The sequence below is a fragment of the Poecilia mexicana genome, unplaced genomic scaffold, assembly GCF_051168715.1.
Source record: "Poecilia mexicana isolate PSO_F unplaced genomic scaffold, ASM5116871v1 scaffold_4, whole genome shotgun sequence".
Classification (NCBI taxonomy): domain Eukaryota; kingdom Metazoa; phylum Chordata; class Actinopteri; order Cyprinodontiformes; family Poeciliidae; genus Poecilia; species Poecilia mexicana.
In genome coordinates this window covers 605884-622080 of record NW_028263373.1, presented here as the reverse complement: position 1 = coordinate 622080, position 16197 = coordinate 605884, and the positions used below count along the sequence as shown (strand labels likewise).

The following is a 16197-nucleotide window of genomic DNA, read 5'->3' as shown; positions in this document are numbered from 1 at the left end:
CTTTTTGTAAATTTATTTTATAACTTACAGGGAGTGAAAACCCTAAAACCAATATCCAAGAAATGATAGACAGACATAATGTCAACAAAAAATGAAGATATCTTAACACTTAAGTGGACACTAATGTTTTAAACTTTGCATCATCTCTACTACCTACTACCACAGAAAACATGCAAAAAACTGGTTAGTTAATTGCTGTAATGTCAAATATTGTATTCAGATGGGTGTAAATATTTGTTACAAAAAAGCTCATAAAAACAATTAAATGTTTTTTAAGAACTCATGACATAAAAAATTATCTAGCAGATAATATTTTTTGTTTGCATTCCCTGATTTTATAATAATAATTTAAAAAAAACAAGTAGCAGACATTGCAAAAACAGCTCAGAGCTGAACCACTTCATCCATTTATTAGTCAGTTGTTCAATCCAAGAAAGGTGTACTTATTTAAAAACACTCAGAATATATTAGGTGTTTATAAACAGCAGTGATCAGAAAAGGCAACACAACAAAGCAGACACTCGGTGCATACATACAGTATATACAACAACTTTGTGCTTTTATTTTCCCACAGCTGTCAGGGGCTGGTCAACTTGTAACATTACCAGCATCTTTCTTTAAGGTCAAAGGTTAACACAATAATGCATTATGGAAATTTTTTTTAAACATAAACTTGCTTTTAGTCAAATGAGGTTAGTTAATTTTAAAATTAATCCATTTGATTTAATAGAACAAAGCTACATACATTATAAACAGATTGTATTCTGACCAAAAAAAGAAGAAATTCTGCCAGGCGAAATGAAAGATTAAAGGATAATTTGTCAATACCGTCACTATAAATGTGCATAAAGTAAAATAAAAGACAAAAATAAGCTACAGGTGAATTCCCTTCAGTTTTCCAATCAGGAAGTTGAGTTGAGTGCAGGGCTGAGTGATATGAGATGAAGTAACATGGGAGATTTCTCAGGCGTTGCTTCTTTCCTCTACAGTAAAAGTTTCCATTGGACCTTTGCTCAGGGCTTTAATGTCTTCCAGCAAACCGATGGGGGTCAAGATATGAGAAGAACCTGTATAAAGATAAAAATATTCATTTTGAGTTCTCATTGGTACCAGCAGGGGGAGAATTAAGTCAAAAATAAAGCAGGTCATAAAAAGCATGAAAGGGGATCTATTATGGAAAATTCATATTTTACATGTTTTTGTTTTTTCATTTGGGTCTCAAATGCTTTTGAAACAGGCCAAACACTTAAAAATAAACACCCAGCTAGTTTTTGGCAATAAGTTAATGTTTGTTGGTGTCAAACTTTCAGAATGTAAAGTCACAAATTACTGCCTAGCAACTTCAACAAAGCCCAGCCTAGCAATGCAAGAGGAGCTCCAGCACATTTGGTCAGCTGGTCAAATTAAAAACTTTACCTTTTAAAGTTGCTTTTAGACATTAGGATGGTTAATGTATGTTAAAGCGGATCTATTATGGAAATTAAACATTTTACACATTTTTATTCTTCCACTTGGGTCTCACCTGTTCTAAAAACAGATCAAGAGCTTGAAAAAAATCCTTCCTGCTGTTTTTTGGTGTCTGGAAAATGAACTGTTTCAAAACCTTTCAATTGTTAAGTTACAAAATCAATGGACGCTGCACCATTACATAGCAAACCCAAACCCAAGCCCATCCCAGTTACCTAGCAACCCGATTAGAGTTCCAGCACGTTTGGTCAGCTGGTATTACTGCTGTCTGTGCTGTACAATGGCTATTGGAAAAGACAAGTATTTTGATGATCTACTATCCAGAAACCACTTCCTGCCTTCTTGTTGGTTGTGTAGAAGGCTCCACTAATGCTTTTCAAAGATGTACAGTAGTATAATTGCACATCTGTTTGAGGTCATTTTCAGTGCGAAAGTAAACATAAAGTTTAGGGTTGTGGCTAGCAGCAGCTTATTTGGTTTTAAAGTGACAAGAGGCCCTAAAACAGCTCATTTTAAGAATGACTTTGTGCTAAAAATATAATGGACATGGTTCGTATCGCCCACTGACCTATCCTAGCCTGGTCAAGGAAGCACAATTGGTCACATAAACACAAATTGTAGTTGACTGAATGACAAAAACAGATAAACTCCAGAGAAATAAAGTTGTTTTCAAGAGGAATACTAACCCACGATGACCTCACAGGACTTCACCGCCTGGGTGACCTCGTAAGCGCAGCGCATCTCAGAGTAGGTGATGCCCCCAATAACAAAGATGATGAGGCGTGAACCGGTGCGGCGATCGTCCTGGGTGCTGGGTTTGTTCCTCTGGCGGGCGCTGAAGAACATGCATGTAAGGAAATTTAGGAGATCACGCAAGAGAACAAGTCTATTCCAAAAACAAAAGAAAAGACATTTGGCCCTCAGTCCAGCCAAATAAAGCTTGTCTAGAGCCACAAATGTTACATGACTGATCATTTTTGAGAAATACCTACACTAGCTAATGTGCTGCCATTTTTAAAGAACCTTAGTTTTGTTTTTTACTATTGTCAGTATAAGATAAAAGTTTTAAGGGTAAAACTTTGGTAAAAATCAATACATTTTCTTAAATGTAATGTTAATATTTGTGGAAACACACCAGTAGATTTCAATATAATGACAAGAAAAAAATATCTAAATAATTATTTATACTTTTAATGTAGTTCTGTTCCATGAGAAGACTGAAAAACTGCTAAAACCTGAATTTATTATTATGTCCTTATTTAAAAACATTAGTTGGGTACTTTATAATTTCTAGCCGAAGTTATTGAGCGCCACTGTGGGAGGTCCAAAAATCCCTAGAGTTAGTTTTAAAGTAAAAATGCAGATCATCAGAATAAAAATAAATGTAAATTGAATCCCGGACAAGCCCCCAGTCGTTAACAACTTGGCTCATAGTTGGGAACAAAATAGGAGAATCCACAGACAAAACCTGGCTTACTCAAATTTATTTGTCAAAAAAACCGCTCTCTGTGAAAAGAAGAGATGATTATGTCAATAATAGGAAAAACATTACTAACCCAATCACCACATTATAGGGAGGAACAAACATGCCAAACACAAAGCCTGGCATATTCAAATGTGAAATAAAATGAGACTAAAATTGAAATACTTTTCACTGCTCCTGCCTTTGGAAACATTGAAAATCTTTTTAAATTAATGACCGTTAGGATGATAACTTGCCACCTCTGAGCCTGTAGGTGTTTAAAACTGGGTTTTTGTGGCATTTGTTTGCTAAATATCTCAACAATTTTACTTATTATGCATAATCTTTTGGATCTTGAAATATTTGAATGATGAATATCAATCAGTTTTTCCTGATGCCCCACCTGACGGCGCCGGAGCCGTTCCAGGCAGCGGGACATTCTGATTGGTGCGGCCAGTCTCTGGAGTCCAGTTTGTTCTCCACAGCATCCTGAAAATAATAAAAATGTTTTACATTATTTTCTGCAATGATGACATAAATCTTCTCTGCAGCATACACAAAATAATTTTTATATCAGAAAACACAACCTGAGTAAATATATGAAGCAGTTTTCAAATTATTTTATTTTTCTAAGATAATAAAGCTCTCCAACTCATGATTTACTCTTTATTTACTCTAATGGTAGAAGACACAGTCTTAATTTCAGGGGGGAATTTTTTGAGAAATTTTGGTATTTTTTAATCAATTTATTGATGCTCTCATATAACGAAAAATGAGAAAACTACAAAAATAACATTTCTATACCGTCAGTTTTTTTTAACATTAACAATGGAAATTTATCATAATGAGCTAAAATTCTTATGTAAAGAAATTTTTCACGATAAATGATGCAATAAATGCTGATTGCTACTACTTACCATATAAAACCAGTCATTTTTAAACTTAATTATGTAAAATTTAAGTACACAGGATCAGATCAGGATAATCTGATCAGTAGGAAGGAGGCGGCCCTCAGGAAAACTACCAACAGAAACATGAGAGTCAAAGGGTGAATTTTGTGACAGATTACTGCTGGGGGATTTCTTGAACTCTCAGTTCCCCATTAATTTCTGCAGAGTGAAATAAAAAATTTTCAGAGATGATTCTTACTCTTCCTTTTTCTTTTTGCTTGACAGATTTCATAAATTAAAGGCAGGAAAAGCCTGGAAGCTGTGTGTCAGAGTGGATTTTTCTCTTTTTTTATACGCAGTGATGAGACCAACAGATGAAGCTGCCGACAGTTTGTTGTGTTTAATTTGACCTCTGACCTCCATCACGTCTTTGATGACTGGAGTCCATCTGGAAAGGTTGTACGTCTCTTCTTGGGATCGATCTCTTCGGTTTGGTTTGCGGGAGAAGAAACTGGCCTGAACAGAACAGAACTAAAATGAGCAACATGGTGGTTAAAGTGTGGCCCGGGGGCCATTTGGGGCCCCTGGGACAGTTCTGTGCGGCCCACAAATGCTTTTTGTAGGGTGACATTTTTCCTCAAAAATTAAAATACTTTAAAGGGGCAGTATAATGTGTCTTCTGGGAACATAGCACAATCAAGTATGCTAACTTGTGTTATTATGAAAATGAGACAAATAACTTTTCAGCAAGATACCAGAGCTTATTTTAAGTCAATACTTCCTTACTATTGATGAAAAAGTACTTGATCCATTGGTACTTTTTCATCAATGTTTAGGAATCATTGACTTAAAACAAGCTCCTACTTCTTTCTGAAAAGTTACTTGTAAATTAGTCTAGTGTTATTTTAGGAGAACTAAGATATTTGAATTAGAAAATAGACCAAAATATTTTTGTTTTTGCAGAGTGGCTCCTCTGTTAACCTCATAACGTCTTAGCAGTGTTTCACTGAGTGGCAGCTCCTATAATGAGCTCAGCAGATTAACAGTTTCAGGTCTTTGCAAGTGTTTGCTAATTGTTGGTGGCTAGTCTGAAGGAGAAGAGTGGGGGAGGAGCTGCACCTCGAAGGCGGGGCGAGGTCTAACCAGGCGTTTTGAATAGCTGGATGGTTGCCATGGAGATTAAAGGATTTCATGAAACATGCAAGAAAAAACCAAAGCAACAGTAAAAATGTTCTTGCTTCATTTTCTGGCTTTTAGGAAATATAAAGAATTTTAATAATTTTATAAACCATAAAAGTTTTCCCATTTAACTTCAAACAGCGAGAAAATTTAGACTTTTTATTAGTTGTATGAAAATATCTGTTTTTAACTTTAAAAAACATTTTCCAAATTCAGGCTTTTAATCAAATGTTACAAAAACTCCTGTTTGAATAAGAAGCACTTTCAAGGACGTTATGCAGGGATCCAGCACTTTCCTAATTGAAACTCAAACACTTTCAAGCACCTGTATGAACCTTAAAATTACAGGTTCTGAGCTCCAAGCAGAATAAAAACATCATTTTCTATTTTTAAATCACAGCTTAGAGTGAAAGGATAAAACTTCCTCACATACCGTCGTGATGATGGGGACGCCCAGCTCTTTCCAGTTCAGGATAAACTCTCGTTCGTCCTCGATTTTAACGTGCTGGATAAATTTGTTCAGGTTCTCATCTGTCGTTCCTGTTCACACACAACAAAGCAGAATCAATGAAACATCGATTCAACATTTTACTTAGTTTTAGAAAACAGACAGGCTGTTTTAATTCACTGCAGTCAATGGAGGCTGGGCTTTGCAGGGTGAGATGAATGTTTTACCGCTCAGGCTGAAGATGTAGAGCAGCACGGCTCTGATCTTGTCATGTTTGCTGAACGGGTTGAGCAGCACCGGCAGCAGAGTCCTCATCGGGTCCTTCACCTTTGTCCCATCCGCATCAGCACCAACAGCCAGGTCCTGCACAAGAAACACAAACATTTAACCTCCTAAAAATACAAATATTATCCAACAGGATAAAACTGAAGGTGCGTGGGCCAAATCTGGCACACTGTAGCTTCTTAAGTGGTCCTCTGGACACCACAGGGACATGATAAAATATCATTATTTTATTAAAATATTTTATCAAATCAAAGCAGTTTTTATCCATTTCCTGCCAAATTACATCAATCAGTCTCTCCAGTTTTTCACGATTCTATGATTTACTTATTTTAGGGATGCAGTAACATTGGTATCATCTGATATTTGTCATTTTTTAACATAACGGTATCAAAACAATAAATAAAACCGGGGCGATATGAACAATCAATATTTAATGCCGTCTGTTTCTGGTACTTGTTTTATCCAAAAATGCCAAAACGGTAGAGACATATATAAAGTATTGGTAAATATCAGTTACTGGCAATAACAGCAATAGCTAACAGCTAAAGGTACAAATTTGTATATTGATGCATCCCTAATTTATTTAATTTTCCACTTGGATCAATAAAGTAGTTTTGAATTTGACTGTATTTTCCTGTGCCAATTTATCATTGTGACTTTATTGCAAGTTTTGTGCAAAAATGCTCAAAAACATTGTGTTAAAGTGATACTAACTCCAACCTGCAGGTGGCAGTATTTCTTACTTCTACTCCACAGCTGCCTCAATCTTATTTGATATCAAGTTAAAGTATGTGATTGATGCAGCGAGTAACAAAAAGTCACATTTCCTCCAACATTTCTTGCAAATATTTAAAATTAGCACCAGAAAATGAGTGAATCTGATTACAAAAATTCATAAAACAATTACAGAATTCTGTAGGGGCTGAACAGTGTGAAAAGATGTTCAGTATTTAATTTTAATAATCAATTGGAGACATGGGTAATTATTATTATTTTAAGTTTGTTAATGGGTTTTATCATCACATTATGGCCCTTTAAGAACACTCATGATCTTGGTATTTTTCAAAATGAAAATGAGTTTGACAAACCCTGCTCTACAACAATTGTTCTAGAGAAAAATGAGGAAAGACTAAATGGCCGGGTAATTTCCCACACAAGTATAATGTAAGAGAATATTTTGAAACATAATTTCACAAAAACCACAGGCAAAATTTAGGAACAGAAACAAAAAACCAAGTCAAACATGTCTGTGGAAACGTGCCACCAAGAAAAGAAAAGGAAGAGAAGATTTTGTCTTTCTATGCAAACTACAGGATAAAAATACAATCCTAAAAAACAATTTAAATTAGGAAAAAAAAAACTTGTTAGTATAGTTTTTGACACTTTCCACTTCCCGTATTTAATTTCCATCCAATCTTATGGATTTTCACTAATAGGCTATTTCTCCCCCCCCCAATATTCACAATTGCTAAAAGAAAAAAAACATCTTCTAGAAAACAAATGAATTAATGAAGTGGAAAAAATATTTGTATAAACTTAATTCACACTAAAATACCCGAGAAAACCTGCAAAATCAAATGATCAAAAAGTAGGGTTGAGCCTTTATCGTATCGTAAATCATTTATCATGAAAGATTCTTCATAAGATTGATTGATTGTTGTCACAATAATTCCAAAATAATTCTCTCTATATTGTCTATTTTAATTTTCTCTACTTTTTTCGATGACAGCATCAATAAATACCAGTAAATTTGATTAAATGAAGTCTCCATATTCAGGTTAATGATACCAGTCGTACTTCTGTAAGTATATGTCTTCCAATTTCTAGATAAAACTTCAGCATAATTTCAAAAACAACCACAGTAAGTCCAGACAGACCTGCTCAGCTTTGCAGAGTTTCTCCACATTGTTTGAGAAATGCTTCATGCAGTCCTCAGCCAACTGCAGGTGAATCGTTTTCTAGTTGGGATCAAAACAACAGTTTTTATTTATTATTCTGAGATTCATTTATCATTACTTGTCCTTTGTATTTACAGCCACACCATGAATGAAATAAAGTTCTCATACCTCGGTGAGCTGCTTACGGAATGAGGGCATCTTCTTCATCATTTGTGCCAAGTTGCTTATTGTGATCTGAAAGGATTACATTAAGTTTCAATTAGAAAATGACACCATCCCTGTTTAGTCCGCTTTAATCAAATTTTGGTTTTATTAATTAATCAAACCTTAGTTTGATTAAATAACTCTAGCTTAGAAAGTTTGGTTCGTTTGGGGAGTCGGGAATCAAACTGATGCAAACCAAAACTACAGTGATCTCTTAAGCGGTTTGAATGCATATATGAACGCCAAGCAGACCGGAGACCGCTCCAAAAGCGGACTACGATGCAGGGCATTCTGGGTAAATACAACCAAAACAAACGTGCTGGTCTAGCGCTAGGAGCAGAAATGGCTCGTGGTAGGCGCTCCAGCTCTTTACCTTCCCATCAGGCTGTTTCTTGCTGGCGGATATTTCCTTCACCATCTTAGGGATCTGTCTATCACAAGGCAAAAACACAGAGGAGAAATAAATAAGAAGAACCAGATCATGATAAGCTGAATGTTGGGAAAACTTACTCTGAAACCTCAGCGATGTGATGGTGCCGCAGCTTCACCCACAGCATGTCGTCCTCGTTCAGCAGGGCGTGCTTCTCCGAGCCATCTTTGGACTTGTACCTGCATAAGTTCATCCACATAACTGCATTTAGCTGTCTGCAACAAGCTGAGAGTCAGGAAATGATGTGGCTGGGAGCTGGAGTGAGGTGCAGGTTTACCTGTAGGTGTCGTTCTGGATATCAATGAGGTCATAGGCCATGGCCTGGTAGGTGAGCTCATGGAGGATGGGGCTTACGGGGTCAAAACCTCTTTCTACTATCAGCAGCTGGGCCTGCGTCTTCTCCTGCCGGCAGAGGGAAAGTCGTTCATTAAAGATGACCCGTTATGCATCGTTGAACAGGTTAGGAAATCTCTATTCAAAACATTATTTTACACAAAATCAGCCTTTGACAGATTTCAATCTGCTCAGTTCTGCCTCAATGCTTACACTCGCGCGTGAAAATGGCTAAAAACAGATATGCGATTACACAACCGTACATCTTTGAAAAGCCTTAGTAGAGCCTCCTCCACAACCAACAAGAATGCAGCAAGTGGATCCAGCAGCCATTTTCCAGCGCATACATAGGTTCCACATGGGTTGCTAGGTAACAGGGCAGGGCTCATCTGGGGTTGCTAGGCAACACCGCAGTGCCCATATGATGCGAGTTAATAATCAGGAGGTTTTTGAAACTTTAACTTTTTGTCAAAACACAGCTGAATGTTTTTTTGTTGTTGTTGTTCTTAAGCATTTAGGCCGTTTATAGAAGCCCAAATGGAAGTACAAAATGTGCAAAATGTGAATTTTTGCATAATAGTACACCTTTAAAGCACCTGATTTACTTGTAAAAACTGTTTAATGTTTGGTAACAATGCAGGTTTTAATCCCCAAATTTCTGGGAAAACAGCTTTAGGCAAAGGAATAAATGTTACAGATGGGCGTGAAAAAGAAGACTTAGATTTACTCCCAAGGCCAAAACCTGGTTTAGTTTCTGTTCTTCTTTGTTCAGCAGACGTCTCACCTTTTTCTTCCCACTGTCGTCCAACTCGTAGTGCCTGGCCAGCTTGTTGTCCACCAGCTCTGCTAGAGTCTTGGCGTTCTGCATGTTGTTGTCTCTAGATACAAGACATATTGTTATACGCAGGAGTCGCATACGAGATGTAAACAAGATAAAGTTATTAGTTAGCCAGGCAGCTACTTGACATAAAAAGACTTTACTGAGACCTTCTTCAAAAGACGTTTAGAAATGTTATTTCTCACTTATTTCTAAGACTGTCACAAAAGATGGTCAACTGCTAAAAATGGTAATTTTTTTTCAAGAATAGCAATGACAAGTAAACAAGACATTTGAAATAACAACAAAACACTTCTCTTGTCCAGCAGTCATTGTGCAGCGCATAAAGCGGTAAAACCAGCTAAGGAAGCCGGAGTTCCGCTTAGGTTGCTAGGTAACAGGGCTGGGCTTAGCTGGCGTTGCTAGGTAACGGCAACTCCAGCAGGACAGTTCAAATCAACACATTTTTAGAAATTTTATTTTATTTTTTGCTTTGAAAATCCTTTTCTTATCCTTATAAAATGTGGAATACATAAAGTGTCGCAGCGTTCTAGGTTTCAAAACCAAAATTTTTCAAGAACGGTCAGGGTGGTGTGACCAAACATGTGGTTTGGTTTTTTATCGCACTTCCAACTTTATCATTTGAAAAAAATATATGTGTTTTATTTCTTGCAAAAATATACACAAAATAATAACTAAAATCTCTTACAACTTAGATGAAGATGAAAGTTAATCTGATGTTCAAAAGGTGGTCAAAACCACCATCACACCAAACATTAGCCGAACTAAAGGCATCCACCCCCTGGAGTGTCCTTAATCACTTAAATTAGTGGGAAGGCCTAAAACTTATCAAAGTGATCTAAACAATACCAAATATAAAAAATTATTACAGATTTTGGCTCCACACAAAGTGAAGTATATCCCAACTGCCCAAAGAAAAACTAAATGGATGGAACTTAACATTTACAAAAATTCAAAATAAGTGGCCACAACACAAAGTACTGAAATACTTTTCATGTTTCTTACCGACCTGGAAATGATTAAAACTTTCCAGCAACTCAGAAAACATTCCTTTAACGGGAAGCGTTCATAACAAAACAAGTGATGTCTATTAGAACCGGCAACAGTTTGGGACAAGAGAAGAAGTTGTGCTTGGGGGCTGAGATGTGCTGTAACCTAAGCAGAGAAAGCGACTCTTCTCTGCTTACTTCTTGTATCTGACCCCCGGGTATTCATTCAGGGTGGCACACAGGGTCACGAGCTGGTCTGCCAGAGTCTCCAATGTCTTGCTTTTGTCCTGACTGTGAGGACTGTAGATTCTCCGGAAAGCCCCCGGATCGTCACATGTGAACACCTGGAAACCACGCAGGAGCAAATTAGGATCAGGTGGAATATAAATGAAGATATGTTTATTTTTTCAGATATTCAAATGTTAAAAAGGGAAGCTCATTATTTTAGATTCATTACACAAATTCAGTCATTCATGTCCGATAATTTTGATAATTATGCTAAGCTTGTAACTATAAGCAATAAAGCAATTAATCACATGATAAATTAAGTTGAGTCCAGAAATGTTTATTTAGACCGCAGTCATTAAAGAGATGCTATCATTGGAAAGCTTTTCCGTTTTGAAGTAGTTAGTTTGCACTACCTGCCCCTTTTGCCTGTTTTCCCTGTCGAAGCTGAATTATTAATATTTTTTACAGCAATTTTGGCTAAAGAGATTCATGTTCTTTTTTAATAATTGTTGTTTTGTTTATTTTGGGTCTTTAGAATGTTTTCCAGTGTTCAATGTTCTTTAGGAATTTACGTTTTTATTTATTTTTGTGAGGTTATACTTGCATAAATATCCCAATATCATTATTATTATTATATTAATTGAGAATTGTCTGAAAATTATAATGCTATCGTTTATTGATATAAATTCTGGAACAATTTATTGTTCAGTAAAACTAATTATCATGACAGGTCTAATTACATCTAATGACAACCAGTTTTTTATTTTTCTTATTTCAGTAATTAAAAAAACCCACCATTTTCTGTTTATTCAGTCAGTACTTAATGCAGCCAATAAAAATAATTATATGTTTTTTATCAATTCAGAATGTTATGAAAAATGCATCCCTTTGTGTTATGGAGAGACGCTCGTGACAACAGAAAACTCGTGTTTTCAAGAAAATGGCGGCTTATCATTTAATCGACTGATAAGAGCAGTCGACTTTAGATTAACTCATTAATTGGTAATATGCATTACCAAATGCAAGAGTTGTAGTCTATAATCCTTGAATGTTGAATAGGTTTTGTTTGAAAAGAGTTTTATTTTTAAGTCACACTTTTTTCTTCCACTCAACTTCTCACTAATGCAGCTGTCTGAACAGCCAGTGACCTGTTCCCAACTAGGGTAACAAGTAAGCTAAGAAGTTTAAGTTTTGTATTTGCTGCAAGTCATTTAAATCAGTGGTCCCCAACCCCCGGTCCGTGGACCGGTACAGGTCCGTAGACCAATTGGTACCGGGCCGCGCAAGAGATAATTAAATATTTCCGTTGTATGTATTATTTGAGTCTGGAGGATCTTTTATTATGAAAATCCTTTAACCGGATTCTCTCAGTTACTTGCGCACCAACACTGAGCCCACAAGCAGCAAAATGATTAAGAAACGGATCAGATGTCTTTGGAAAGTTTCTTTGCAAAGGGGAAAAGGCCCAGAGAAGAGACAGGAGGATGGATTTATCCCGGACCGGTAGGTGAGTCCCACATTACAAGCCGCTCTGTGTAACATGCGGTGACCGGCTGCTAATGAGGCAATGAAGCTTCAAACTGCTTCGCCACGTAGAGACCAAGCAGGCTGTGGATATAAGCAACACTTCGGGTGTCATTGTCCCCATCACTCCCAGATGGACCGTCTCGTTGCAGAGAAACAAGCTCAGGGCTCCGTTAGTCATTATCGTGAGTTAAAATGTTCCCGAAAGTAAAATGCTTGTTTTTGTGGCGCATCTGTATCTTATTTTGAAGGGATATGTAAACGTTACCATAGCGACCAGAGTCAGAGCATTTGGGCAGTGGTCGAGAGGAGATGAGTAGAGCTTGTGAGTCTTAAGTCTGGTTTAGACGGCAAGATTTAAGAATGTCGGCCGATTCTCCAAACCTCTGTGATCACAGAGCTGATAAAAGTCCAACAGGTTCGATCGGTTCGTGTCCAGCCACACAGCAGGAGCAACACGAACCGATTCCAGTCACAAACATCTCGATTCCAGAGGATAATCCAGAAAAAAAACCAACATAGCATACGGGAATTTAGAATAACCAAACACGGATGACGATGTAGAAGCAATAGTGACAGTTTGTGGAGTCATTTTAAGAGATAAAAGACGAAATAAAAAGAAAAGGCGGTGGATAAAAGACGACGGGAGCAGCCGCTCTATTTGCTGCACTATGATTTGGAGGGGACTGTGTTTTTTCATAGTTAACATTTTAACTGAATAAACACATATAATAATGACCTTTACATATAATAATAAACATTTCCACATATCATCTCCGATATCCACCGGACTCACAGTAGCGCGATATCAATCAATCAATCAAATTTTATTTGCATAGCACATTTCAGCAGCAGGGCATTTCAAGGTGCTTTACATAATTAAAGAAAAAAATATATAATAAAATAAAAAATAAGAACAACATGTCAGATGTGTCAGCTGTTTGGGATTCCCCTGTTCTGACGTCACCGCGCTTTCTGATTGGCTACCTGTCACATTCAACAGGTTGTATTCTTCCCAGTCAGGGAAAACCCCACAGGCTGCAATAAAAGGGCCAAATTGGGCATATTCAGGATTTATCGGGAACACCAACATGTAGAAGCCTTATCTGACGGTTTACCGCCTCTGGGCTGCAGCAAAAAATTTCCAAGTCTTGACTGGTCCGCGACAATAAAAAGGTTGGGGACCACTGATTTAAATGATTAGAAACTTTGACAGCATTCTGATTCGTTTTAAGTTCTAAAATCAGATTAAAACACAGAAATGGTAGCAGAAAGCAGACAGGAAACCTAAATCCAGAGACATTCCTTTCATTATTAAAAAGCAGGAAGCACACAAGGTTACTACATCATAACTTTAAGCAACCAACACCCATAAAAGTTTCCCTCAGAGGATTAAAATGTGTCCTTCTCTGCATTATCTAAAAACTTTGCAACCTGCTACGTTTCTGAGAAAAAGAAACCCCTAAGAATAAAAAGAGGAACCAATTATTAAAATTATTATGGAAGTAAACTGAAACCATTTACCTGCGCTTCTTGTGGTAAGAAGGAAATGTTTATTTCCTTGCAGACCCGTATGTGCTTTGCACAGGAACTCCTCATCTTGTTGAAGAGGTCATCTGGACAGTCTGTGGAAACCAAACAAAACCGTCAACTTCCATCCTGACATCCAGAAACGTCTTTTTATATAATCTACAGGTTACTTACAGTCTGTAAAATAAACATAAGCTGATTTGTATTTAGGTTTGGACTTGAAGTCAGCTATAAAGGCATCCACACACTGAAAACAAGAAAGTTTTAGTCAAAATTCTTTAATAATAAAAGTTTATGCCGTTATATTAGAGTTATTACGGTAAACCTTGGAGGTTGGTGTCATGAAGTAGATGGCCTTCATTTCAAGAACAGGCTCCCTGCTTTTGAACAGATCCTCCACAACTAAACAGAGAAGACATTAACGTCAGAAAAATGCACCAAACAACATCATGTGTTTCAAACCCAGGGCGCGGGGGCCAAATCTGCACCGCCACAGCTTCTTATGTGGCCCTCTAGACTCCAGAGGAGCGGAAACCTTCAACATAACAGTTATATGGTGAAATATTATTTTATCAATCAAATCAAAGCAGTTTTTATCTGCATGCTGGCAAATTACATCAATCAGTTCCTCCAGTTTTTTGCAATTCTGCAATAAAAATCAAATTATTTTTTGTTATTCTTGGAGGGACTGATCAATGTGAAAAGAAATTCTGTTTTATTTCATTTAAAAAACTTATTGAATGCAGACAAAGCTATTTATTAATATTTTAACAGGTTTTCTCTCCAGCTCTTGGTGAAGGTGGGAGGTTTTATCTCTGCTCCGTCACTAACCTTAATTTACAACAGTTTTAGATCTAAAAACAGGTGGATCTAAAACTGTTTTTAGATCAGTTTTTGCCCTGCTTGCTCTGTTTTTGTGCTGCTTTTCTGGAGCCTTTCTTTGCACATCCTCCGAATCTACAAATTATGGATCTGGTCAACTCGTCTCTCAGTGCAATTCATAATCCTGATTAATTATCTCCTGGACAACAAAGTCTGACTGCAAACATTGTGACCTACTTGTTATTCTCTCCTCCATCAGGTCTGACATTTTGCAGCATGATGAGAGAAGCTTGGTGGTGAACGGGTCTAAAATCAGAATCTGTGAACAGAAATTCAAAACAACCAGTAAACACCAATTCTGGCCTAAATTACTGTTGCACAGTCAAGCCTAAAAGTTTGTTTTGAGTCATAACAGATGGAAAATTTCTGTTCCTACCTTCCATACTTCAGATTTTTTGCAGTCTGCAATTATTGTGTCTTTTATTCCTGGAGAGAGACAGAATATCAGTTGTCACACAAAATCAAAAGTCAACTCAAAAGCCAACATGCTGAGTACAAAACTCCAGTTGGTAAATTATGGCAACATTTAGTCAACAGTATGTACAATCAATAATTACGATCTAAACAAATAATGTGGCATTTACCTAATCTAAAATATGTAATTTTTAATGTTAAAAACCTCATCCTACTCAGTTGCTTATTTCTTTTTAATCTGAGTATTAATTACTATTTGTATTAATTATTTTTGTTACTGTTCATTTGCCCTCTTTTATATGGTGTCCTATTATATTTGTATATATTTAGTTTACCTTTGTGTGATTCTGAATTATTTAATTTGCATTCACTTTGCTCAATCAAAAACTTTTACTCCATCACTAAAAGGAGATTGAAGCATATAATTTAAGACTGAATTAGCATTTTAACATTAGATTATGCTCTTCAAAGTAAAGGTACTATGTAAACAGATCAACAGACTTTGTGTTTTTTATGTAAAGCACTTTTAATGCCTTGTTGCTGAAATGTGTTATACAAATAAAATTTGATTGATTGGCTGAATGAATACAACAACAAACTCTTCCCGTTCTCCATTAAGCTCCATTATTAACCAAAATTGGTTGGATATTCATTCAACTTCACGGGAAGTTAGGAGGAGAAAAGGAAATGATTGTTTCAACGCTGTCAGACATATATCCAACAAACATTGCTTTTCCAAACGCTTACAACAGTTTTATAAATAAAGAAACTCGCTAATCTCAGCCATCTAGCTTTGTTATCACAACGTGCTAATCTTTAATCGGAGCAAACTTGTGAAGGTGACAGCAGTTTGTCTCAGTCAGTCGTGGTTTTTCTTGTGGAATAAGGTGGGGCTCCAAGCTATACACAAAATGACTTTACGGTCGCTACTCTTAGACAAAAGTCGGATAATTAATCAGCACAATTATCGAGTCAAGTTTACGTAAAGTATAAATGCGTAAAAACAGTAGGGAAACTTACTTTTCCAAACTATTCGCTTAAGCCCGTGATCCGAGACTGCTGCCATCTTGTTTTCCTCTTTTTTTTTTTCCACTATTGCGCCTCTTTTTCCGGTCTGTTTGACGCACGCTAGATTGCGTCACAAAGGGCGCGACAGGGTGATTCTGTAGTTTTTTTTAAATTGAACCCTTTCATAC

At 36.7% G+C, this 16197-nt stretch overlaps 1 protein-coding gene across 1 annotated transcript; it reads right to left on the bottom strand.

Moving 5' to 3' along the window:
* Positions 1 to 384: 384 nt before the first annotated feature.
* Positions 385 to 16128, bottom strand: stxbp3 (syntaxin binding protein 3). The gene is made up of 19 exons (XM_088004680.1): positions 16022 to 16128; positions 14964 to 15013; positions 14765 to 14846; positions 14031 to 14107; positions 13880 to 13952; positions 13700 to 13800; positions 10622 to 10767; positions 9381 to 9474; positions 8541 to 8665; positions 8344 to 8442; positions 8207 to 8264; positions 7798 to 7863; positions 7609 to 7689; positions 5674 to 5809; positions 5432 to 5538; positions 4237 to 4335; positions 3333 to 3418; positions 2154 to 2302; positions 385 to 1067 (listed from the first exon to the last, which is right to left on the bottom strand). Exons 1-19 carry the CDS (start codon positions 16065 to 16067, stop codon positions 964 to 966), a joined length of 1779 nt encoding a protein of 592 aa, XP_087860806.1. The 5' UTR covers positions 16068 to 16128; the 3' UTR covers positions 385 to 963.
* Positions 16129 to 16197: the final 69 nt, after the last annotated feature.